General features: G+C 45.6%; 1 protein-coding gene across 3 annotated transcripts in view; it reads right to left on the reverse strand.

The window, feature by feature from the left end:
- TNIK (TRAF2 and NCK interacting kinase) overlaps window positions 1–25,495 on the reverse strand; it is a 450,083-nt gene that overhangs the window by 187,952 nt on the left and 236,636 nt on the right. For all 3 annotated transcript variants that reach the window (XM_030217217.1, XM_030217218.1, XM_030217216.1), the window contains exons 3-6: window positions 16,443–16,499; window positions 14,187–14,312; window positions 6,880–6,990; window positions 2,878–2,968 (exon numbers count right to left, since the gene is read on the reverse strand). In XM_030217217.1, the coding sequence (XP_030073077.1) occupies window positions 2,878–2,968; window positions 6,880–6,990; window positions 14,187–14,312; window positions 16,443–16,499 (385 nt within the window). The remainder of the gene's footprint in view (window positions 1–2,877; window positions 2,969–6,879; window positions 6,991–14,186; window positions 14,313–16,442; window positions 16,500–25,495) is intronic.

Consider the following 25,495-nt stretch of genomic DNA (forward strand, 5'->3'; position numbering starts at 1 on the left):
CACTAAGGAACGCTGTCAAAATAGTCTCTGTACAATGCCTGGATCTAGCCCGTCTTGGATGCAAAGCAGATACAGATGCAACATAATCTGACAATTGTTGAAAAACAGTCTTTTCTGTCAATTTTTTGAGATATGGCAAATTACATATCTAATCTAATAATTCGCATCTCCAACGTTCTGAAGCTGACTCCGTGGAAGTGAAGCCGTGTAGTGTTCGTAGGGTTTGTAATCGCCCAGGGAAAGAAACGCAATGTCAGAAGGAGAAGGGACCCAGCCACAGGCCTCACACTCGCTCTTAGTGCCCCGCCCTCGGAGGGAAGGGAAGGCTGCATATAATATTCACCCACCCTCCCTCCGAGTTCCAGGGTCGTCATCCGTCCTCCCTCCCAGTTCCAGCGTCCCCCTCCCTCCCTCCCTCCCAATTCCAGGGTCCCCCCTCCCTCCCTTCCAGTTACAGGCCCCCTCCCTCCGAATTTTAAAAGTCATCCTGACTTATCTCGTCGGGGTTACAGCGGCCGGCAGCAGCGGTAAAAAGCGTGCAGGCTTGGCACTTACTTCAGTTTTCCCTTCTCTGTCTCTCAGCTCTGATCCCGCCCTTGCGGAAACAGGAAATGAGGGCAGGACCAGAGCTGAGAGACAGAAAAGGGAAAACTGAAGTAACCATGATATTGTAGTCGCGTACACAATTAACGCACGTACATGATTAACAGGCATTAAAAATGTTAACGTGCCTATAAAGCGGCTTAGTAAACAGGGCCTTTAATAAGAGTACATCTATGTGCATAAGTCAGAGTGATACACACACAAAGGGTTTATAAAAGAACCCTTCCTATATATAGTGCTGCTGAAAATTCATGGATAGGACACTTGTGTAACTGTACTGATCACATGCGTGTTAATATTCTATAACTTCCACGTGCAATTAGCGTCTAACTTTAGGCATCCTGCTATAGAATGAGGGCCTATGAGTCTAGATTGTGTTCTGCTGCCCAGTTCCTACTTTCTGAGCCGTCTAGGGCTGAAACCGCCACATAGGGGCCGACTCACAGTGATGGAGGAGAGGGAGACCGAAGAAGTGCCCCCCTTCATCCCTAAGGGATTTTGTAGTGATGTACAGTTGTGGGGAGTGGGTTTTGGGGGGCTCAGCACACAAGGTAAGGGAGCTATGTACCTGGGATCAATTTGTGAAGTCCACTGCAGTGCCCCCTAGGGTGCCCGGTTGGTGTCCTGGCATGTGAGGGGAACCAGTGCACTACAAATGCTGGCTCCTCCCATGACCAAATGCATTGCATTTGGCCGGGTTTGAGATGGCCGCCATTAGTTTCCATTATCGGCGAAAACCAATGGCGGCCACATCTAAAGCCGGCGATCTCTAAGGGCAGGCCAAATGTTGAGATTTGGCCAGCCCCGACTGTATTATTGAAACGAAAGATGGCCGGCCATCTTGTTTTGATAATACAGTCAGGTACGCCACTTGACGGGGCCGGCGTTAGAGATGGCCGCCCTTATAGATGGCCGGCCCCATTCGATTATGGCCCTCACAGTTAGCGTGGAACTTCATGGGGGCGTTAACATGTGCAAAGCACGGGTATGTCATAGGCTTTTTGCCTAGTGACACACAGAACTTATAGAATAACATAAGTTGTTTCTCCTGACTCACGCAATGAAGAATAACATAAGTTGCGCAAGTTGAATGGTACAATTAGGCATGGAGCTGACAATAAGTGGTCATGTCTACCTTACGCTTGTGTTATAGATAGGGCTAAATGCTATAAATGGTGCCAAAAAATTGTCGACGAAAAATACCTGCTTAAACGGTATTCTATATGCGGAGAGGTCACGCGTAAATTTAGGCACGGGCATTTGCACCGAAGAAAACGTGGAGCAAATGCTCGCACCTAAATTTACCCGCTGAGCACTCCTATCCTGTAATTACACACATAACTCAAAACCACGCCCCCGTTCCACCACAAAATGCCCCCTTTTTGGACGGCGCCTACTTTTACGCACATTAGTTCCCACTTAAATCTAATTAGTGCCAATAACTGCTTGTTAAAAAAGCCAATTATTGGCCCTAATTGGCTCGTTATTCTATTAAAGTGTGCATGCAAATCAGGGCCACACCTAAATTTGCACGTGAAATTTTTGGCACCCTTTACAGAATCAGGGGGATAATGGCTTATATGCGCCTAAGTAATATTATAGAATCAGTGCTAAGCATGGCTTTTTGTGACATCTACTTTATAACTCCAATTTATAGAACTGCCTACTGATATGTAATCAAATTACTGCAGCATTTTCTCCTTAAGCAAATGGAAGGAGAATGAACACACGTATTGTCACCACTAGGGGTCACCTTAGTGCTTGTGCCCCAGTCCTCACCTAGCTTGTGAGTCACAATATTCACTACTGTTACAGCTGGAATTTGTTGTTTAGTTTAGTTAAATTATTTCTTGATGTTCCCACCATTTGGCAGAACTGTGCAGTTTCCAAAAATAAAAACACATAATACAATTAAGAATGAGAAATACACTAATCAGTATAGCAGAAGGTCAAGAGGGGAACGTAGGAGGCACGCTGACCACTAATTTGTTCGGGCAGACCTCAGATTTCTATAGGCAAGAGATTAAAGTGCTCTGATGCAGGCATGCAGTCTTCCTCTAATGCCTTTTGCTATTTCTGCAAGTTACAGCAAGGGCTACTGTGCCAAATGAGCTGGGGAATGAATCCAGTCTGACACAGATGAGTGATGCATTCATGAAACGGCTGTAAATAATTCTATAAAACCAACAGAAATGAAAGATGTGTTCAGGGAATGCATCCTTCCTTCCTTCCTTCCTTCCTTCTTTCATCATTAAGATTCTAACTTGTACTTACCCAGCTTCACTTCAGCATTCTCTGTCAGCAGGACATTCTGTCCTTTTATGTCTCGGTGAATCACCTTGTGCTGGTGCAGGTGACTCAAACCCTAGAAAGTAAGAGTAATCAATCAGTGCGGATCCTCTCGGGCTAGAACCTGGTTTTTCTATGCACACAAAAAATTAAATTTAAAACACAGTTTAGATGCATTTACAGAAAGGATCACTTTTTGGTCTGCGGTGATGTCAGCTTTCAGAACTGCTGGACTGCCCACACCAATGACCTCAATCACACACCGTGAAGCCCTAGGCGACCTGTTGGTAGAGAGCAAGCTTTACGCCTGATGTATGGTAATACGTTTGCACTAATATTAAGATCCAAAATAAAGAACAGGGAAATCCTCTACGATGACGAATCACAGCAGGCAAAAGTAGAGGCTGACCAAAGACGAATCAACACTGGAGATATGGACCCAACAGTCTTTATTGATGTAAATAAAAGGATGACCCGACAAGTGTGTGCTCATTTGTTTTTAGTGTTAAAGCTTTTTCGAATGGTCTAGAGCTTCGTACTCTGACAGAGCTGTGGCCCCGGGCTTCAATCCGGAGTACATTATTTGACCCCTGAAGTAGGCGCTTGCATGCATCGAAACATGGCCCATGTCGGGTCATCCTTTATTTACATCAATAAAGACTGTTGGATTCATATCTCCCGTGTTGATTCGTCTTTGGTCAGCCTCTACTTTTGTCTGCACTAATATTAATTCATCATTTTTAGAATGCACATTTACATGCTGGATATTTAAATGAGCAGCTAATATACAACATTTTGCAAAATGTAGGAGCCCTTTAAATCACATTGAGGGGATCAGGGCTGGTCAAAGCCAGTAAGCAGGGTAAGCACCACAGGGGGGCGCCTGCCTTCAAGGGCGCCGCTGCGCCGCCATACCATGCCGCCCTTGGGGGTTTAAATCTTTTATTTATCTCCGTCCCAGCATCCACGTCATTTCAAAGCCCTGCCTGCCTCTAGCCTTCCCTCCCTTCGTGAGTTCGTTTCTGCTGAGTCCCGCCTTCTGACGTCATTTCCTTGAGGGTGGGAATCTGCGGGAACAAACTCACGAAGGGAGGGAAGGCTAGAGACGGGCAGGGCTTTGAAATGACGCGGATGCTGGGATGGAGGTAAATTAAAAAAGACTTAAACCACGCAGGGTGGCAAGAAGAAAAAGGGGGATGTTGGGGGGAGAAGAGGGTGGGCAGGTGGCCATAAATGGGAAGGGGATGGGGGCGAAGGAGAATCGCTGGACAGGGGCAGGGTGGGAGAAGAGAGAAAGGAAATGGGGGGGTGTGCCAACTGATAGTCTGCAGGGGAGCGCCAGAAACCCTAGGACCAGCCCTGGAGGGGATGGGGATGGGATTTGATATACCGCCTTTCTGTGGTTGCAGTCAAAGAGGTTTACATATTATAAACAGCTACTTATTTTGTACCTGGGGCACTGGAGGGTTAAGTGACTTGCCCAGTCACAAAGAAATGCAATGGGAATCAAACTCGGTTCCCCTGGGTCTCAGGCTACTTCACTAACCATTAGGCTACTCTTCCACTTCAAATTCACGGTTTACCACACGATAATTGCTAGTGCAGAACTCTGTTAAGGAGCATTGCGGTATTTTTGCAGTTAACCTGCAATAATCTGCGTGTTAAGGGCTAGATTTAGTAAACGGTGACTAAAATCTAGATATGTCCGGAAAAAAAAATCGCTTAGCGCAATTCTATATAATGCTCCTAAAGTTAGGTGCGTTATATAGAAGAGCACATAGAGCTGGGAAATGTGCCTACATTTATGCGTGGCAATTTATGGCACTGAAAACCTGGTGTAATTACATGAGCCTAAATGTAGGTGTGTTCCGCCAAATTCTATAACAACATGTAAATTTGAGTAATACTCCCACATGCCCACACTCCTCCCACAGATGCGCCCCCTTTTCATCTATGTGCATTAGAATTAATGCACTCCTCTTTTTAGAATACGCCTAAAAAGAAGCGTGTGTAAATTCCAATTATTGCCAATTACTGATAACTGATTATTGGCCAATTATCAACACCGATCGGCTTGTTATTCAATTAAGTAGCATGTGTAAATTGGGCGCATGCCCAATTTCACTCGCGCTACTCGTTATAGCCACGGTACGTGCAAATCTTAGCACGGTTTAGTAAATGGCCCCCTAATATAGTTTGTGTTAATGGTGCTGTTAACACAAAACACTACATATCTAAAGATGCAGTTTAAATACACAGTTTTTAATGCACGTATTTGTGCATTTGGCTACCCTGTCATACACTTTTTCCTATAAGCCTTTTTTATACCCAGATGCTTAAAACTCCGACGCAGGTCAGTACAGCGCTGGGAAAATACCACCACAACAGCGCTGCAACACAGCTCCCTAATGCTCAGCACTAATGACATACAAATTTAGGCTGCGCATTAGGGAGCGGTTTCAGAGTTTGGGGAAGGATGGCACCTGGCATCTGCACTCAAGAGTTGTGCGCAGGCCCAGAACGCCAGAGGGGGGAAGGAGGAGGAAGATGTGCCGGTTGCCAGTGGTGCTGCTGCTTCATTCCAAATTTTGATGGGCTCAACCCTACACATCTAGCGGGCAGGAGCTGAGTGCGGTATGTGGGTGAACTGAGCAATTTAAAGCGCAGTTTCCAATGTCACAGTTCTAACGGGTGGATCCAAAATACAGAAAAGCAAACACCCTTTTCATCCCATCCTCCCTTATGAACACACAAAAGCTAGTCTTATCGCGAAAATAAAGACAAATCCTGCAGTAACTCCATAGCCACACTACCGTGAATGTCATGCTGGCTCCGTCTTCAGGCACCTCCATGCTGGTGTTAGGTTCGGGACACTCTTTGAGCATGGGAGTGAATTGCAAATGACCTAATTTAAATGCAATTAGCATGTCATTTGCGATATCCTTTGGCCCACATGTTGCTCCCTGTGTTAAGAGTCCTCACAGCATCCAGCAATAGCTAATGTGGGCGTTAGTCTGGCGCTATTGGCCTCTAGCGTCCGCATTTGCTTCTGAGCTTCGGGGCCTTGGTGAACTGTAGAATAAACAGGCTGCTGTAAGGTAGATTAAGAACACAGATTATCTTGTGCTTCTGATGCTCTTAAGTAAACAGGCCCCCTTTGCAGCAGGAAGATGAGAGGACATGAATTGAGGCTGAAGGGGGGCAGACTCAGGAGTAATGTCAGGAAGTATTTTTTCATGGAGAGGATGGTGGATATATGGAATGCCCTCCTGCTGGAGGTGATGGAGATGAAAACAGCAATAGAATTCAAACGTGCGTGGGATAAACACAAAGGAATCCTGTTTAGAAGGAGTAGATCCATGGAATCTTAGCGGAGATTGGGTGGCGACGCCGGTAATTGGGAAGCGAAACTGGTGCTGGGCAGACTTCTACGGTCTACGCCCTGATCGTGACTGAATAGATAGGGATGGGCTGGAGTGTAAATTTTAAGGGGTTGCAACGTTAGCTTCAGAACTTAGTACAAGAAGAGTGCTGGGCAGACTTCTACGGTCTGTGCCCTGAGGATGGCAAGGACAAATCAAACTCGGGTATACATATAAAGTATATGTACCTAGCTTGGTTGCCACCTGGGATGGGTCGCTGCTGCACTCCTCTCCCTTCCTCCAATGTGTAACACCCCTCCGAGGCATGTCACCACACCCCCCAAGGCATGTCACATACTCCCGAAGCGCATCACCCCCACTACCATTCCCCCTAGCATGGGGCTGTCGGCTCTGCCAGTCCCCTGCCCCGGAACAGGAAGTAACATCAGAGGGGGCAGCAGCCGCGCATCTGCTCCGTGCACCCCACTGCCCCGCGCCCTTGGTAGAGTACTGACATTTTACATTTCTTACATGGCAGTGTGGCTTTCGGGCTGAAAAAAGCCCCAGACATTTATCCATTGTATTCAACCTTCTTTCAACTCATTCCTCCATTTTTTGAACATACCCGTAGAATCTCTCTGCAGATGTAAGCAATCCACTCTTCCTTCAACGTGTTCCCTTTTGTATTCTTGATCAGATCAGTGACAGATCCGGCACCACAAAATTCCATCACCAGCTAGGAAATGAACAATAGAAAAAGGTAGTTATGTACAAGCAACAGTAATCATGCGTACCTCGTGAAAGGAATGCAAAGCCCAGCTATCCGTATACAGAATACCTAATTCAACTCCCTTCACCAAAATAAATAAGGCCGCCTAATTCAAAGAGTAGCTTAGTTCTTACCACTCGCTATAAAGGAAGTACCACCAGGATACTGCAGCAGGCCAGCACACCCCCAGACTGGCTCAATCTGTCCTACTATTTCTGGAGCCATAAGGTAACCCTATCCCCATTGGGTAATCCTATCCCCATTGCCAAACTCAGCACATCCCTTTCTCCCTCCCTCCCCAAACAGCAGCAGTATCCCCTCCCCCCCGCCGGACCCCCCAAACACACACCCACCTTTAGGCCCCATCACACCTACCTTACAAGCCTGGTGATCTAGTGCACTGTTCCCTCTAAGCTCAGCGGGAGTCCTCCACTTACAGTCCTGCCAGTGGGAGGTGCTGTTTCACTATCCCATTTTCAATATTGATGGCAAGTCAAGCTCTGTAGGATGTCATAGAAACTACCTGTCCCTCTCGATTGAAAACGCAATATTGAAGCCCTATCCCTCATTCAGCTGAAGGACTCCAGATCAGTTTAAAGGTAACAGTGGTCTAGTGGTGTAATAGGGGCAGGAGTGATCCCTGCCCATGCCGGCTCCACTTTCAAAATGGCTGCCATTAACTCTAGCAGATGTCTCACATCATCAGTCTTGATCTTTACCCATACCAATTACATACTGTCAGCTTGATCTGCCCCCCACAGCACAATCTCAGCTTTCTCTGTCCTTCTCCCAACCCCACTGCTTGCTTTCAGTTTTCATTGCTCCACTCAATCCTCATGGCACACTCTCAATCTTGCTCTACTCCGCCTTCCGTCAGACACAATTCAACTTGCTCTGCCCCTCTCATCTTCATGATGCACACTCAGCCAACATCAAGTCTCTCCTCAGTCCCCCTTCTCTGCAGAAATCACGTGGAAATAGGAAGAGGAAGTTAATCGCTGCACATCGGGACACTTCCTCTTCCTCTGTCGGCCTAGATCCAACTGTTTATGTGAAATACGGGGCCGTACAAATGCCCACACAATTGATAAGAACAATCAGGTCTAGGCTGACAGAGGAGGAAGTGGTCTGATATACAATGGTTCACGTAATCTCTCTCCCACCTACCCTGCTGAAATCACACGGAAAGAGGAAGAGGAGGGGAGGAGAGAGACTGAGGAGAAACCTGATACTGGAACCTTCACAGAATTCTGCACTTGCTGTGCAGGTGGGGAGGTCTGCGCTGCGAAATTCTGCCTTGTGCAGTTGTACAGAATTCCCCCAGGATAACCTAAAACATTCTTAACTGACCCAAGAGGAACACACAGTTTATTATTCATTTTATAATCATGATAACATGAGCAAGTCATTAACGAGAAGCTCAAAGTCCACTTGTCTCCTGCACGACCCTGTAAATCACGGCTCATCATCAGATAAACTTAGGAAAATATCAAGAATTACATGACAGCAAATCATCTCAGAGAAGATCAGCTGTTAGGAAATGTAAAAATGCAACATTTTATACTGAATTAAAGATAAACAGCATTTGCTCTTCCAGGGCATTGAGACTATCTTGAACTGGATGTTCTCGTTGTCAAATGAGTGATAGAAAAAAGTGGGGGAACAGATTGTGAAAAGTTTAACATGTACAAACCTAACACCAATGGCATGAGTAATATTTAAAAGCCTTAAAATAGTCTAATCTGCGGTACAAAAGAAGCCTAGTTTTTGCTTTTCTTAGATTAGGCAGAGAAAAGTTTTGACTCAAATAACAGTAGCAGGTAAATACGCTCGCCCTCTCTTTCCTTCTCCATTGCACAGGGGCAGGTAGAAGACCCTTCATACAAGAATTATTTATGGGGACAATTCTATAAATTGGCACCAAGATGTAGGTGCCACAATGGGGCGTGCTTAGAGCCAATTCTATAACAGCTTCTGGGCATACGAATAGCCATACTGGGTCAGACCAATGGTCCATCTAGCCCAGTATCCTGCTTCCAACAGTGGCCAATCCAGGTTACAAGTACCTGGCAGAAACCCAATTAGTAGCAACATTCCATTCAGAATCTCAAACAGTAGCAACATTCCATGTAGAAACCCAAATAGTAGCAACATTCCATTCAGAATCTCAAATAGTACCAACATTCCATGTAGAAACCCAAATAGTACCAACATTCCATGTAGAAACACAAATAGTACCAACATTCCATGTAGAAACCTAAATAGTAGCAACAATCCATTCAGAATCTCAAACAGTACCAACATTCCATATAGAAACCCAAATAGTACTAACATTCCATGTAGAAACTCAAATAGTAGCAACAATCCATTCAGAATCTCAAATAGTAACAACATTCCATGTAGAAACCCAAATAGTAGCAACAATCCATTCAGAATCTCAAATAGTAACAACATTCCATGCTACCAATCCCAGGGCAAGAAGTGGTTTCCCTCATATCTATCTCAATAGTAGACTATGGACTTTTCCTTCAGAAACTTGTGCAAACCTTTTTTAAACCCATATACACTAACCATACATTCTCTGGCAGCGAGTTCTACAGCTTTAACATTTGTTGAGTGAAAAAAATATTTCCTCCTATTAGTTTCGAAAGTATTTCCATATAATTTCATTGAGCGTTCCTAGTCTTTTTACTTTTTGAAAGAGTAAAAAATGGATTCATTTCTACTCGTTCTACACTACTCAGGATTTTGTAGACCTCAATCAAATCTTCCCTCAGTCTTCTCTTTTCCAAGCTGAAGAGCCCTAACCTCTTTAGTCTTTCCTCATATGAGAGGAGTTCCATCCCCTTTATCATTTTTGCATGCCTAAACCATTATAGAATACTAGTGTAAAGCCGCTTTGGCATGCCCAAGGTTAGGCGTCCCAAATTATATGACATCAATGGTTAGTGTAAGTTGGTGCACCTAAGTACACGTAACTGATAGTATTCTATAAGTTGCTCACATTGTATGGCGACATACCCATGGCTCCACCCATGTGTACGCCCCCCCCCCTTGCATTTACCCACTAACCCAGATTCTATAAAGGTCACTGAAAATTGCGTGCACAAATTTAGGCGCATTTCTGATTTATGTGTGCAATTTAATAGAACAATGAACCCATCAGTGCCAATAATTGGCTTTTTAACAAGCAATTGGCACTAATTAGATTTAACTGGGACTTAGCTAAGATTTAAGCATGGTCCAAAAAAAAGGGGGGGGGCATGGAAATGGGAGGGTCATGGTCTATCAAAGCGGATCAGGGGTATGGTTTCGAGTTACATACGTAATTACCGAATAATGGTGCTCTGCGTGTAACGTTAGGCAGGGGCATTTCCACCACGTTATCAATGGTGCAAATGACAGCACCTAAATTTACACACAACCTTTCCGCTTATGAGTTAATTTTATAAACTGTGCCAAACTTTAGGTGTGGCTTAAAGAATACCGCTTACACGGGTATTTTTTAGCGCCACCATATATAGAGTCCAGCCCTAAATGACTTACCTGTGCAGATTACAGAATAACACCTAGCATTTATGTAACTTTCAATTACTGGTGCAAATCACACACATAAATGTCAATATTCAGTAACATCCCCAGACTCACAGAAACAGAACGAAGCCTTGTGCCAGAAGAAGAGGACCTCGGCTGGCGGGAGTCAGGGTCCCCTGCCAGCAAAGGTAGCGGACGGCAGCGGGGGAGGGTTGGCGGTGGGAGGGGGGTCGAGAGGGTCATCGGCAGGGGGGTCCAGGGCCAAATCTATAGGGGCCCAGGCCCCCATGGCCTCACGTAGCTACGCCACTGGGGTTAGTTATGTGCATAACATAATTAGCTAATTGGTGCTAAATTGGCACTTAATTTGAGATAAGTATCAATAACTGGCATTAAGAAGCACAAATTAGCAGTTGTGTGCATAGCTGATTTATGCCCCTAGTCTGTATAACGAGCGCCGAAGTCCTATAGGGTCAGATTCTATATAAGGCGCCAAAAAAATCCTGCTAAGAGTATTCTATAAGCGGCACCTAGATTTAGGAGCGATATATAGAATGTGTTTAGTTGATATCCCAGTGCCTCCATTTACACCAATGAAAATCTGGTGAAAATCCCAGCGTGTAGATTTATGCACACTGGGCCATATCCTGTAACTACACAGGTAAATTTAGGAACTCCCACGGAACGTCCATTTCTCCGCCCATGACCACGCCCCTTTTGAACGACGCATATTAGAATTTAGGCACAGTTCATTGCAGAATATGCTTAGCGATTTGTACGCGTAAATTCTAATTATTGTCAATCAGTGCTCATTATTGCTTACCTGCTGTTATTAATGTTAATTAGCTTAAGTAACGCACCTTGTTATGGAATACACTTAGAATTCGGCACAAAACGCTAGGCGTGCTATATAGACTCCGGCAGATAGTGAAGAACTGCAAAGGGGGGGGGGGCGGCGTTAATGTAGAAGGGACATGGGCGTGTTAGAGTGTTCTGACTATTCCTGCGCACGATTTACAGAAGAGTTGCATTTACGCACCCAACTGCTGCGTTTAGGCACCAGTATTTACACCAGTCAGAGACATGGCTTAAGCAGTCACGCCTAAAGTTTGGCGAGTAACTGCGGACTTTTGCTAGTATTCTATCACAGATTTGGTGCACAACTCTGCCGTTATAGAATACTGGCTTGGTGCCCAGGTTTTTTTTTTATAGCGCCATTTATAGAATCCCCCCCCCCCCTATCCACGCACAGGCACCAGCTACCAGAATTGCTTTTCACATGAGTTTCTAGACCAAATTTCACAAGAAACAGATAAACAAGCAGACTGGTCGTACAGCCTGTTCTTGCATTAGCACGTGTCACTTAAAAACCCAGTATGTTGCCGCATAGTTGAAAAATCCTGATATAATGCTTTCTCAAAACCTTGAACTCTTTTCTTCAAGACTTTAATCTAGGGTTGTTTTTTTCTTTTTTTACCTCAGTATCAGAGCTCTGACTGTTGATAAAGAGAATTATTTCCCATTATCAGATGCAGCTTTTGTTCAGTAGAGCAGTGGAGATCAAGCAAATGTTATTTATCTCCAACATATGACTGACTTAACTTTTCACATCCTAATTTTATTCAATGAAGAGAGCGATAAGCAGATACTGTTGGAGGGGGTGGGGGGAGGGATATAACAACAATGGCTGTTTTTCATTCCAAGCAATTTTCTTCAGATATGAAAATCTAAAATAGGTAATACTCAGCCAAGCGGTGAGCTGCAAGATTTCTACTGGAGCCGTCACTTTACTTTGGCAAGCTGAGCACGTTCAAAGGGATAAAACGGTTGGATGAACAAATGAAAGTGCTTTGAACGACCAGCGCATGTAAGACTTTGCCCTAGGTTAAAAGCATTCAAATATTTAGCAGACGTCCATAAATAGGGTGACAAGTTGATCTGGTCCTCGCTCTACCTACTGCAGAATGCAGGAAATGCAGGCCCTGTTCTTCTTAGAGAAATGAATTAGGAATTCAGAACTGCCCCGTGCAATGGAGCTAAATGAGGGCTAGCTCCACTTCGCCTCCCTGACATGGAAATTAATAAAGTACAAGGTGACACGTTTTTATCACAGACGGGGAAATTCAGGAGCAAGGTGTCAATTATGTAAGCTGGAGGGAAGAAAGATGAGAGGTAATGAGGGACACTTCTTTAACCGAGAGGAAAGTAGATGGCTAGGAAAACCTACCACAAAATTTCCGGAAACCCAAATGATGATTGAGTTTTAAGCTTATTGGAATAGATATGCCTGATAGTAGTAAGAACATGGGTTTGGTGAACTGTGTAAAAGAAATGGGTGCCTGGGGGATGATTTAGGCTCGATGGGGTAGATGCTCAGCCAACGGCGATCGGCATTTTGCTGACCAATGTTGGCATTAAACCTGGAAATTCAATGCTGGGCCCGTGTACGGGCTCCGGCATTGAATTTCCTGGTATAGGGAGCTGGATAAAACAAAGTCGGTGAAATACGATATTAAGCACTTAATTGGCTGTGAAGAACAGTATAAAGATAGGATTGTATTTTATGTGGTCCTATCTATGTAGTTATCTTAACCAATCAAGTGCAGAATGCCGGTACTTAACAAGCTATGGGGCCCTTTTATAAAGCGGCGGTAAGCCCAACACAGGCTTACCGCTCGCCAGGGGCGTAGCTACGTGGGGCCACGTGGGCCTGGGCCCCCGTAGGTTTGGCCCTGGACCCCCCCTGCCGACGACCCTCTCGACCCCCCACCTCCCGCCGCCAACCCGCCGTTGCCTACCTTTGCTGGCGGGGGACCCCAATCCCCGCCAGCCGAGGGCCTCTTCTTCCTTCGTTCTGTTTCTGAGTCTGACGTCCTGCACGTACAACATGCAGGACGTCAGACTCAGAAACAGAACGAAGGAAGAAGAGGACCTCGGCTGGCGGGGGTTGGGGTCCCCCGCCAGCAAAGGTAGGCGACAGCGGGGGACAGCTGGCGGCAGAAGGGGGGTTGAGAGGGTTGTCGTCGGGGGGGGGGGGGGGTCAAAGTTGGTGGTGGTGGTGGCGGCAGCGGCGGGGGGGGGGGGGGGGGGGTCAGTGGCGCCGGGGAGGCTAAAATGTGCCCCCTCACCTCAGCCTCTGGACCCCCCTCCTGCCGGTCTGGCTATGCCCCTGATCCATACTATCATAAACCATTCACCTTTTAAACTTTGGTATTCACTTTGGGGCTCTTATCAAGCCGCAATAGCAGTTCCCGCATGGCGATGCCGACGGAGACCGCGTTACCATACTGGGAGCCACTAGCGCAGCTTGATAAAAGAGGCCTTATGTAATAAATATTCTTGTTTTGAGTATATGCATTATACACAGTATAGTAATTATTCATCCCATAAAAATTTAAGGATATGAATTCGTATTAATATAGATATATTCTAAGGGATGTTAAAAGAATTACCTTCTGCAGCTAGAGTTAAAATGTGAAGGTCATAAGCTTCCTCTTTCATATGTGCAATAACTTATGTGTGTTCTACCTAATAAGATATCATTCATGATTATATCAATAGAGCTTTATTACCCTTATTGTGGAATTACTGATACTTCAAAAGGATAGAAAGAAAAATCTTCCGCCTACCCACAGCTGGTCATCCATTCCGGGAGGATTCTTTTTAATGAATGCACCATAATAGGTGGCAATGTTTCGATGATGAGAGTACTTCTTCAGCATGTTGATTTCCTGTTTGATCTCTTCTTCTTCATCCTAAATAAAATTACAAAAGAAATGTTCTTTAAAAAAAAAAAAATCACTGGCTGATAGAGTGACTTACGCATCAAACAACGTAGACTGTAAAGTTCTTCGCTTTCTTTTGCCTAATGCTTGAGGATTTTCAGGTAGGATTTAAGCACACCACGTTACAGAATACGCTTAGCAAGTTGTGCCCATAAATCTTAATTAATGCCAATTACCGCCAATAATTGCTTAACATCCAATTAACAGCATTGTTTCAGAATATGCTTCAATTTCCGCACAGAAATTAAGGCGCAATATATAGAATCCCAAGGTATCTTTTTAGAATACTAGTAAAAATGGCCCGTTTCTGGCGCCGATGAAACGGGCGCTAGCGGGCACAGGACTCCCTTCCCCTCTCCTTACGGTACCTGTTCGTGTGGGAGTCCGGCTCTCAGCGTTTCAAAATGGCCGCCGAGAGTTGAAGTCTCGCGAGGCAGCTTGAACTCTCGGCGGCCATTTTCAAACGCCGAGAGCCGGACTCCCACACGATGCAGCAAGGAAGCCACCGGTACGGGAGGAAAGAGGGGGCTCTTTTTTTCCTGGCCTGATGGAACAGGTACCTCTAGACCACCAGGGAGACACGCGTAAGGGGAGGGGAGGTGACAGGGGGGGAGAGAGGTTGGTGAGGTTAAGAGTGTGCTACCGTGGGCAGGGCGGTAAGTTGTAAGGGGCGGGGCTATGTGGCGAAAGGGGCCGGGTTCATGTGCACGGCGGCGGCGGCTGGGATTTCCTGGAAGGGGAGGAGTAGGTACTGCTCCCCGTGCGTTATTGTTTTCGTGTTCCGCCCTCGATGTCATCACGTGTGACGCGAGGGCGGGGCATGAAGATGTTGTGGCTTCACCACCATAAAACCACGAACCGGTGTGTGAGTGACTTCAGTGACGTCAGTGTCCTCAGAACGTTGAGGCTGCGTTTTATTACAGTAGATTATGCAGTGCATTTTGGTGCACCCAAAGAACTCATAAATGCATGCTATCAGTTACTGAATTGCCCTTTACAGAAATCACAGGCTCAAATTTAAGTTTAGGGCATGAAAAAAGAAATTGTTCTTAAGCCCAGTTCTGAAAGAATGCATCTATTGCTGGAGGAATTTGTTTCCTAGAACTTCAGCAAGGTAAAAATAAATAAATCCACATAAAATATTTCTGTGAGGAAAAAAAAAACAAAAAAAACTTTACCGGCATGCAAAAAGTGACGGCTGGCCAAAAATGTGAAAAATGTAAGAACTGGACAAAGTCCCGGAGTACTTTTTGAGCAGCAGAAAGTGGGTGAAAAGAGGACAGTTGACAGAATAAGGAGGGAAGAAGCTATGACACTGGCCTCAGTTATTCCCTTTCAGCTCCAGTGTCCATAGATAGTAACTGCTGGGTGGAATAACATTTATATAACCATTCATCCTGGGTCTATATTTTCTGCTGTAGTTTACAAAGCTTTAGCTCAAGCAGAATAGGCAGCACTGGAATAAAAGTTTTCATGTTAATAAGCATAAGACCATGGTCCATATACATGTCAAAGAAGCTATCAAACAGATAAATGGCAAGTGACCGACTCACCTGCAAATGCGCAGTAGAGACTTCCCTCTCTGTCCCGCCCTTGCGACAAGACGTGATGACGTCAGAGGGCTGAACAGAGAGGAAAACGGAGTGGGACTGTCGGACGCTGCCGCCTGGAAACGAATATCGCGCGCACCAACCTCCACCCCCCCCATCCCAGCCGCCGCTCCCGCCCCCCCTCTGTATCAGGCCCCCTGCACTGACCTGACAGCGCCTCTCACCTCCGTGTGGAAGCGCTGCAGGCAGCAGCAGAGCGATCTGCTGCTGCCTGCAGCGCTTTCACACGGAGGTGAGAGGCGCTCTCAGGTCAGTGCAGGGGACCCGGCACGGAGGGGGGAGGGAGCGGCGGCGAGGAGGGTTGCTGGAAATCTCGCCCGTTTTAACGGGCTTAACGGCTAGTATACTAGAAAAAAAGCTGCCTTTCTCCTCTGCATTTTTCATATAAAAGCCTTCTTTCATGGTCTAATATGAGATTTTTTTTTCTTACCTCTCGTTTAATAAATTATGGAAGCATACTAAAATTAGATACAAAAAGGAGATACATTACCCCAGTCACATCCATCACCTTAATGGCAGCGAGCTGTCCTGTTTTAACATGGCGACCCTGAAAAAGAAAGAGAGAGAGAACATCTTTAGTTTGTGCCTTTCAAAAATGTAATTCCACAGTGACATAAAGAGTGCTTTCGGAACAACCAAACTAGAACTCGAGGAAAGAGTAATCTATCACAATACTACAGAGTTCTAGGAAGGGCAAGGGGGTGGGCTTGTTATATTGCTTGTCTGTGATTATAATCAAAGCGCTTTACATATTACATATAGGCATTTATTTTGCACCTGGAGCAAAGGAGGGTTAAGTGACTTACTCAGAGTCACAAGGAGCTACAGTAGGAATTGAATAGTCATACTGGGGTTGAAGTAAACAGAATTTTAGCAGGCTTTAATACCTTCCTACTACTACTACTCATTTCTATAGCACCTACTAGACGTACGCAATGCTATATACATTATATGCAGGTACTTTCGCTGTCCCTAGAGGGCTCACAATCTAAAGTTTTGTACCTGGGGCAACGGAAAGTGACTTGCCCAAGGTCATAAGCAGCTCCAGAGGGAATTGAACCCAGGTTGCAAGGATCAAAGCCCGCTGCACTAACCATTAGGTTACTCCTCCTTCCAGTGGACCAATAAAAGGTGATCCAAACAAAGACTGGTATCATCTTATTTGGATACCTCTTAGGCTGGCCTAGTAAACGGTACCTTCCTGCATATAATCTATTGCTCATTGCATTGGGGTCCTCGCTTCATTTCACATTAAATGACTGCCTCCATTGACTGCTTTATAAAAGACTAGTAAAAAAAAAGGCCCGTTTCTGGAACGAATGAAACGGGCGCTAGCAAGGTTTTCCTGGTAGTGTGTATGTTTGAGAGAGAGAGCCAGAGTGAATGTGCGGGTGTGTGACAGAGTGAGACTGTCTGTGTGACAGTGTGTGTGTGAGAATTAGAGTGTGGGACAGGGCCCCCTCCCCTGTTCCTAATGCCCCTCACCCCGTTCCCTCCCCTCCTTTTCCTCCTCCTTCCCACACTTTGGGTTCCTTAAGGCTTTCAAAAGTCTATGTACCCCCGTGGCCCTAACGCCCAGTATCCGGATACCCCACCGCTTTCCTCCTCACCCCTCCCCCAAGATGTAATACTTTCATGTCCTTAATTTTTTTTTTAAAGTATCCTATGTACCCTGTGTACAAATGCCCGGTATTCAGATTGTGTTCCTCTGGTAAATTTTCATTTCTTTCATTCATTCAGAACTTGCCCCCCCCCCCCCCCCCCCCCCGAACACTTTTGATTCCTTCAGTCTTTTAAAACTGTGCTATGTACCCTGTGTGCTAATGGCCAGCATTGAGATTGTTTTCCTGTCCCAAATTTGCATGTCTTTCAGTCATTCACAACTCCCCCCCCCCTTCTCCAGTTTAACACTTTCGTTTCCTTCAGTCTTTAAAACTCTCCTATCAACCCTGTGTCCTAATGGCCAGCACTCAGATTGTTTTGCTTTGCCAAATTGTCTGTCACTGAGGTCACTGAGGTCAGTGCTTGCCTGCCTAGCAGACCACTTCCGGCAGGCACGGTCCCAAGCACATCCTGTTGGAGGTGAGAATTATTATATAGGATTACTGCTCACTGGCCAGTGATGGATGCATGTCGCTCTCAGATGAGAGGGTCCACTTAAACCGCTCAGGGGCCAATATAAGTGACCTTGCTATAGTTCAGAGCACTGTTTTCTTACCACATGCACAAAGACACTATTTTGCATCCAATGCGGTAACTAAACTAGACTGACTTGAGAGGATTGCTCCTTCACGCACCAGTTCCAATCTCAAAATGGCTGCCGCAACTTGGTAACTTGCATGCCCAACTCTGCACGCTAAAGACTAGATTCTGTAAATGGCACCCAAATTTGGACATTAAAAAAAAAAATGAGCACAGAGTACTATTTATATATGGAACTCTGAGTCGGACGCCATTTATAGCACCAGGATTTGCACCCAGAGGATTTACATCAACTGAAACCTGGTATAAATCCTTGTGCATAAGTTAAGCATATATCTTCCACATTCTATAACAGTGACCGCCCCTGACCTGCCCATGCTCCTCCCATGGCCACACCCTTTCCAGTGCAAATTTATAGAATATTGTTCAGCAAGATGTACACGTAAATCCAAATTGTTGCCAATTATCACCAATAATTGATTGTTAACACCCAATTGTCATTAATTGATTACTTACCCAATTAAATTGTGCAAACTGGACACGTGCCCAAATTTGTGCGCAGAATTTTGAGTGCAATATATAAAATTCGGCGGGGGGGGGGGGGGGGAAATTGGGCACGCACATTTATAGAATTAGGAGATACAAGGGCCTTTCTATAAAGGGGTACCTACAACGCACCAACTTGAAGCTAATTTCATGAACCAATATTCCACAGGTATAAATGTCTCTCAAATTTTAAATCTCAATGTCCTTGATAACACTGTGGCACAGAGTGGCACAGAACAAACGCCAGTTACTTAGCTGAAATCCATATTGAATATTGGTTCATGACACGCTTGCAGAAGTGATAGTAAAATATCGTGTGTAAATTGACAAAGTGGAGTTTTTTTTGGCGATATGATGCTGCGCAATACCTATGCCTTACAGTCAGTTAAGTCTGGTTGGCTGGGTGGCATTTACTGATGCCTTTTTTTCTCCACTTTTAAATAAGTTAACCTAGAAACTGCCTTTGCGGATTTTAAGCGTGTCGTGCACCTAATATACAACACAGTGAGTGTAAAGCTCCATGTTTAACTATGACAGACTGAGACAGGTCACTGTTATACAGGGGCGTAGCTAGGGGGGCCACAGGGGCCTGGGCCCTTGGAAATTATGTCCAGGCTCCTGGCTTGGCTGGTGGGGGTCCCCAACCCCCACCAGCCGAAGTCTTCTTCAGCGCCATCTCCGGCACAGCCACGTTTCTGCCCTGCTCTTCTTGCTCCTCCTGTCCTGTGCACGCTGACGCGCCTTCTCAGTTTCACGTAAAGGAGCGTCAGTGTGCACAGGACAGGAGCAAGAAAAGCAGGGCAGGAACGCGGCTGCACCAGAGACGGTGCTAAAGAAGGCTTCAGCTGGCGGGGGTTGGGGACCCCCGTCAGCAAAGTATTTGCGAGGCGAAGGGGGGTGCGAGGAGGCGCGAAGCGGAGGCGAGGGGGAGGTGAGGCGAAGCGAGGCGTGGCGGCACTCAAAATGTGCCCACAACCTCGAGCTCTGGCCCCCTCCCACCGTAAGGTTTGGCTACGCCCCTGCTGTTACACCAACCCATGGTCCAGGGGAGTGCAAAGGTGCCTGTTACACAGTTTGTTAAAGAACTATAAAAGATACAGTTCTGGCCTCAAAATTGTATGAAGAGTAGCAAAGGGAAAGAAAAAAAAAAGAGCTGATGTCTCTCATTTGTACTTTCTTTGAAATGCATGTATTTCTCTGACTTATGCATATCCTTATAGGTAGTAAGCAGTAATATATTTGGAATAATTTGCATTCAAAAGCTGCCAGAGCACTGCTGCAACAATGGAGAGATGCTGTGCTTTTACAAATGGCCAGACATGTTACCTACAGCTTGCTGGTTTATCAGGTGACGTCTAAGCTGGTCCATGTGACAGGGCCCTTTGTACCTCTGCCCTGACTCCATGGAATACGCCAAAGCACTGATCCGAGTTCTCGTTTTCTGTATTCTGCTATTGTCTTGTCAGACGGTCTAGGAGCTCTGTTGATCTCTTTGAAATGCATTTCCAACACAAATATTACAAATGATGAAAGGGTACTATGCTTACTTCAAAACCATTTCTGTTCCCACTCCCCCCTCCCTCTAATAATGGCTATTCCCCACAAACCCACCCCCTAAGGTATCTGTTCATAGCAACTAGCCTTTCATCTACTTCAACTGCGATTATTTGAAGGACGCAAACGTAAAGGACATACGACCGAATAAAATAATTTACAAAGGGGTTCTTTTGCTAATGAGCACTAACCGATTAGCGCACGCTAAATGATAAGACGCCTATTATATTCCTGTGGGCGTCTTATCATTTAGCACAGTGGTTTCCAAACCTGGTCCTTTGAGGCACCCCAGTCACTCAGGTTTTCAGGATATCCACAATGAATATTCAAGAGAGAGATCTGCAGTGGCGTACCAAGGGGGGGGGGGGGGGGGGCGGTGGGGGCGGCCCGCCCCGGGTGCACGCTGCTGAGGGTTACTTCCTGTTCCGGGGCAGAGGGAGCAGCAGGGAGGGAACAAGCAGACTCGGCCAACAGGCGCGCGGCACCCCCCCAGCAGGTAAAAATGCACCCGGGGGGGAGGGTGTTATTTCGCTGGTGGGGGTTGGCCGCGCTGCACCCGGGGGGGGGGGGGGGGCGCATCGGTGATCCGCCCCGGGTGTCAGGCAGCCTAGGAACGCCACTGGAGATCTGCATGCATTGCCTCAACTGCATGCAGATCTCTCTCGTAAATATTCATTGTGGATATCTTGAAAACGTGACTGGCTGGGGAGCCTCCAGAACCAGGTTTGGGAAACACTGATTTAGTGCACCTTAGTAAAAAGAGTATTTTACCATGTAATCAAAGATACAATTTAAACTGTTTATCACTTATTTCCTGGTTTTGCACATCTCTTCCCTTAATTCATATGCTTTCGTTTTCATGGGCAAATATAACTTAAGCGCATCGCACTTCCACGTGCTTGAAAAATCCATCTCCTGGGAGTCTGGGATTTGGAGGTAATTAATCACTTTTTTTAAACCCGAGCTCAATGTAAGCTAACCTCAGGTACACCAAGTATATTTCTGTCCCAGAGAGCTTACACACTAAGGAGGTCATTTACTAAAGCTTAGCTTGAGTTATCTGTAGCAGGGCCCATTTTATTCCTATGGGCCCCAGGGGCATAGCCAGACTTCGGCGGGAGGGGGGTCCAGAGCCCGAGGTGACGGGGCACAGTTTAGCCCCCCCCCCCAGGCGCTGCCGACCCCACCGCCGCCACCACCAACTTTGCTCCCCCTGGCGGGGGGGAAAGAAGCCTTTTGCGAGAAGAAGAGGACCTCGGCTGGCGAGGGTTGGGGTCCCTCACCAGCAAAGGCAGGCGACGACAGGTTGGCGGTGGGAGGAAGGGGGTCGAGGGCCAAATCTACAGGGGCCCAGGCCCCCCTGGCCCCACATAGCTACACCACCGATGGGCCCTGCTGTAGATAGCTTGAGCTAAGCTTTAGTAAAAGACCCCCTAAGTTTGCATTTGAAACAATGAAGGGTAATGTAAATTTCTCACCTTACTCTATCATTCCAACTGTAACGGGACTTTAGATTTAATTACTCTCCTTTCCAAATCTGAGCTTAAAGCGAATTAGAAATCCAGATACATTTGATATCGCCCTTCCCAAACAGGCTTTACTACGAGGTTGATATTGAAAGAGCTGAAATGTAGGCACATAGGTTTGCCACCTATTCTCGGTCAAACTTTAGTGCTGGCCTTCCGACAGCCACCCAACTTAAAACACAAGCTAATTAGAAGTAAACTCCCAACACAGACTGAAAAAGAAGAGAAGGGCACATTTCCCTGTAATATAGCCAGCTGCAAGCTATGCCAAAACATTTCACAGGACCCCACAGTCATTCACAAAGGAAAAATATTCAACATAAAGAAATCTTTCACATGCTCATCTTCCAATGTGGTATATATCATTCAGTGTAAAAAATGTAATGAAGGATGCTATATTGGAGAAACAGGCCAGATGCTTAAGACAAGATTTAATCTACCTAGACATCACATGAAGAAGGCCGGTGCCAGTAAGGTTCCCACCGGAACACTGTATCAGTGATTTCATAGTAAGAATCCTGAAAGGTAACTTTAAAACAATACAGGAACGTAAGACCTTTGAAGTCAGAATGATTGAATATTTTGATGCCCAACAGACAGGACTTAACCTTTAAGAGTGGACTAACATGGCTACCACACCTCTCCACATTTTCAGATGAAAATTCACCTGAATTTATGAGCTTAAAAATAAGTTTTCTAGGTTTAAGAGCCTTAGGGGTCCTTTTACAAAGTGCGGGCTGACCGCTCACTAAAACGAAAGTACCACCAGGCTACCGCAGCAGCCCGGCGGTACTTCCCATCCCTAGAGTGCGCCATTTCCGGCACTACAAAAATATTTTTGTAGCGTCGGTGTGTACCCAGCTGTAATCGGGCAGTGCCAAGTGCTCCCTCCCCCCCCTGAAATGGCTGCACGGCGAGTGACTTTTCTTAAAAAAGAAAATAAATAAAGCAAGAACTACCTTTTACCCGCTGCGGTAGAAGGGGTCCTCGGCACGAATCAAAAACACGCTCTGATGCCAGCACAGGCCCCCTTTTGCCGCAGCTTCATAAAGGAGCACCTTAGCTTGGTGTCAATTGATGAAAAACACTTTCCCTGAACTACATATCTGCACCCCTCCCCGCTACCCCCCCCCCCCCCCCCCCCCCGTCACTCAGTTTTCAGGCTGCTAAACATAATGGTCTAGTGAAATGAAGAGCCTAACCTTAAGTACTTATCCCTGATCAATGTTCAAAGGGGGTCAATTTAGGTTCTTTGCCTAAGGTTAGGCCAAGTTGGCACGGGCTTAAGACCCTAGTTATGATTACAAATAAAGATTTATTTTATTTAAAAAAAAAAAAAAAAGAGGTTTATATACCATCTTCCTGGTAAACATTCAAGACGGTTTACAATACACATCTACTATAATAAAACTCACCCTCAACGTTCTGAAGACAACGTTCTGAAGTCACTCAGTCACTCCCTGAAGGGTTCATGGATTCATGGTGGTGAAGCCACAACACTGACCATGTCTGTCTGCCCCGCCCTCGCATGATGGACCAATCAGAAAAAACACCCTCAACATTCTGAAACACAAAGGACCATCACAACACCGTTCCCAGGCAACACTAGGCAACGTAAGATGGACCAATCAGAGGAAACTACGTGACAATAAGGGAGGAGCATTCCCCAGCAGAATGGCTCATTATCTGTGCAGCACGGAGAGCACAGAACCACCGCTGGAACGAGAGAAGAATATTCCTGCTGTGGGTATGTGCAAAAATAGACCGGCACAGCACATCCCACAACCCCCCAAGCAAAAAACAAAACAAAAAAAAGACACACATCAACAACCTGCACACACACCGCACCCTCACACACTCACACACACACACACTCACACACACACACACAAAATAACTCTGTGACACATACGCGCACACACAAAAAAAGCCACATGCTAGCGCCCGTTTCATTGGTTTCGGAAACGGGCTTTTTTTTACTAGTACATAATGAAGTGCATTTAAAACAAACCATTAAATCCAATGGCCTTATAATATGAAGGGTTTTCCGTAGACACAGAAAGCAGCCTAAAAATAGTTCTTTATTAACTAGATGTGGTTTTGCTCAGCTTTCTGAAACACACTGCTGTTGAAAGTACAGGTCACATGCTTCTGCATTACAGAGGCAAAAAAAGATAGACAGACAGATGCAGTAGGCAGATAAGAGTTGTATAACACTTTACAATTCACACTCCACGGTTTGACTGGACACCATTTTTTCCAGAGCTTTTATTAAATCTGTTTGTATTATTACCCTTATTGGTATAGCATTACCAGGTGTATACAAACCTTTACAGACATAGCACAATGCAAAAACTCCCAATGAGAACCACCGGTAATCAAACTATATATCCCAATCTAAAACCGGGCTATTATCAGTAATCAACAGAACATCTGCTAGTAATTAAACTTTGGAATTCGTTGCCGGAGAATGTGGTAAAGGTGGTTGGCTTAGCGGGGTTTAAAAAAGGTTTGGACGGCTTCCTAAAGGAAAAGTCCATAAACCATTATTAAATTGGACTTGGGGAAAATCCACTATTTCTGCGATAAGCAGTATAAAGTATTTTTGTACTTTTTGGGGGATCTTGCCAGGTATTTGTGACCTGGATTGGCCACTGTTGGAAACAGGATGCTGGGCTTGATGGACCTTTGGTCTGTCCCAGTATGGCAATACTTATGTACTTATGTAGGATATCTTAGAAGGTTGCTGGTGCACTTATTATTTTTTTGTAGAGCAACAGAGTGAACTCGAGTAACTGAAGCAGAACTTATCAAAACCACTGTGGTGTCAAGCAGTAGGAGAGATGTTGCCAACTGAAGTAACCAATGCTGAGAGACACTACGGTCATATGAGAAGAGCACTGAAGTAACCAATGCTGAGAGACACTACGGTCATATGAGAAGAGCGGTGAAGGCAAGAGCTGCCGTGTGGATTTACCATTAATTTTTATGGTGGAAACAGGAAAGAGCTTTTCATTAGCGTGTGCGATATAAATGTACTGGGAACATGTGAGAGGGTCTATACTAAGAATGAACCAGCTACTACGGAAACAGCTTTGTATTGCATAGAAATATAAATTCATAAAGTAAAATATGTTTTGGGACTTAACTTATAGGGATACACAGGATATAACAGGCTGTATATGTCAAACACTGTAAATATTGGGGCACAAGGAGTGATAGTAAACAATCACAAGGGGAGTTCAATAATTGAAAAACTTATCCACCCTCTAGGAGGTACTCCATATGCAGCGAATACACCGCATGAGTTAGCTATAACTCTGAGAATCCCCCAATATCAATCTCATTGATTTTAACACACTGGGGTCCTTTTACTAAGATGTGCTGAAAAATGGCTTGCGGTAGTGTAGGCGCGGGTTTTGGGCACGCGCCGATCCATGTTTCAGCGCGCCAGCAAAAAAGGCCTTTTTAAATTTTTGCTGAAAATGGACATGCGGCAAAATCAAAATTGCCGGGCGTCCATTTTGGGTCTGCGACTTTACCGCTAGCCACTGACCTAGCGGTAAAGTCTCATACGGTAACTGGGCAATGATGATGCCACTTGGCGCGCGTCCAAAAATAAAAAAATTATTTTTGGCCGCGCGTCAAAAATGAAATTACCGGTGCAACACGGTAGTCGGGCAGTAACTCCATTCTGGCTCTCATTGGGCGCGCG

The sequence above is a fragment of the Microcaecilia unicolor genome, chromosome 10, assembly GCF_901765095.1.
Source record: "Microcaecilia unicolor chromosome 10, aMicUni1.1, whole genome shotgun sequence".
Lineage (NCBI taxonomy): Eukaryota > Metazoa > Chordata > Amphibia > Gymnophiona > Siphonopidae > Microcaecilia > Microcaecilia unicolor.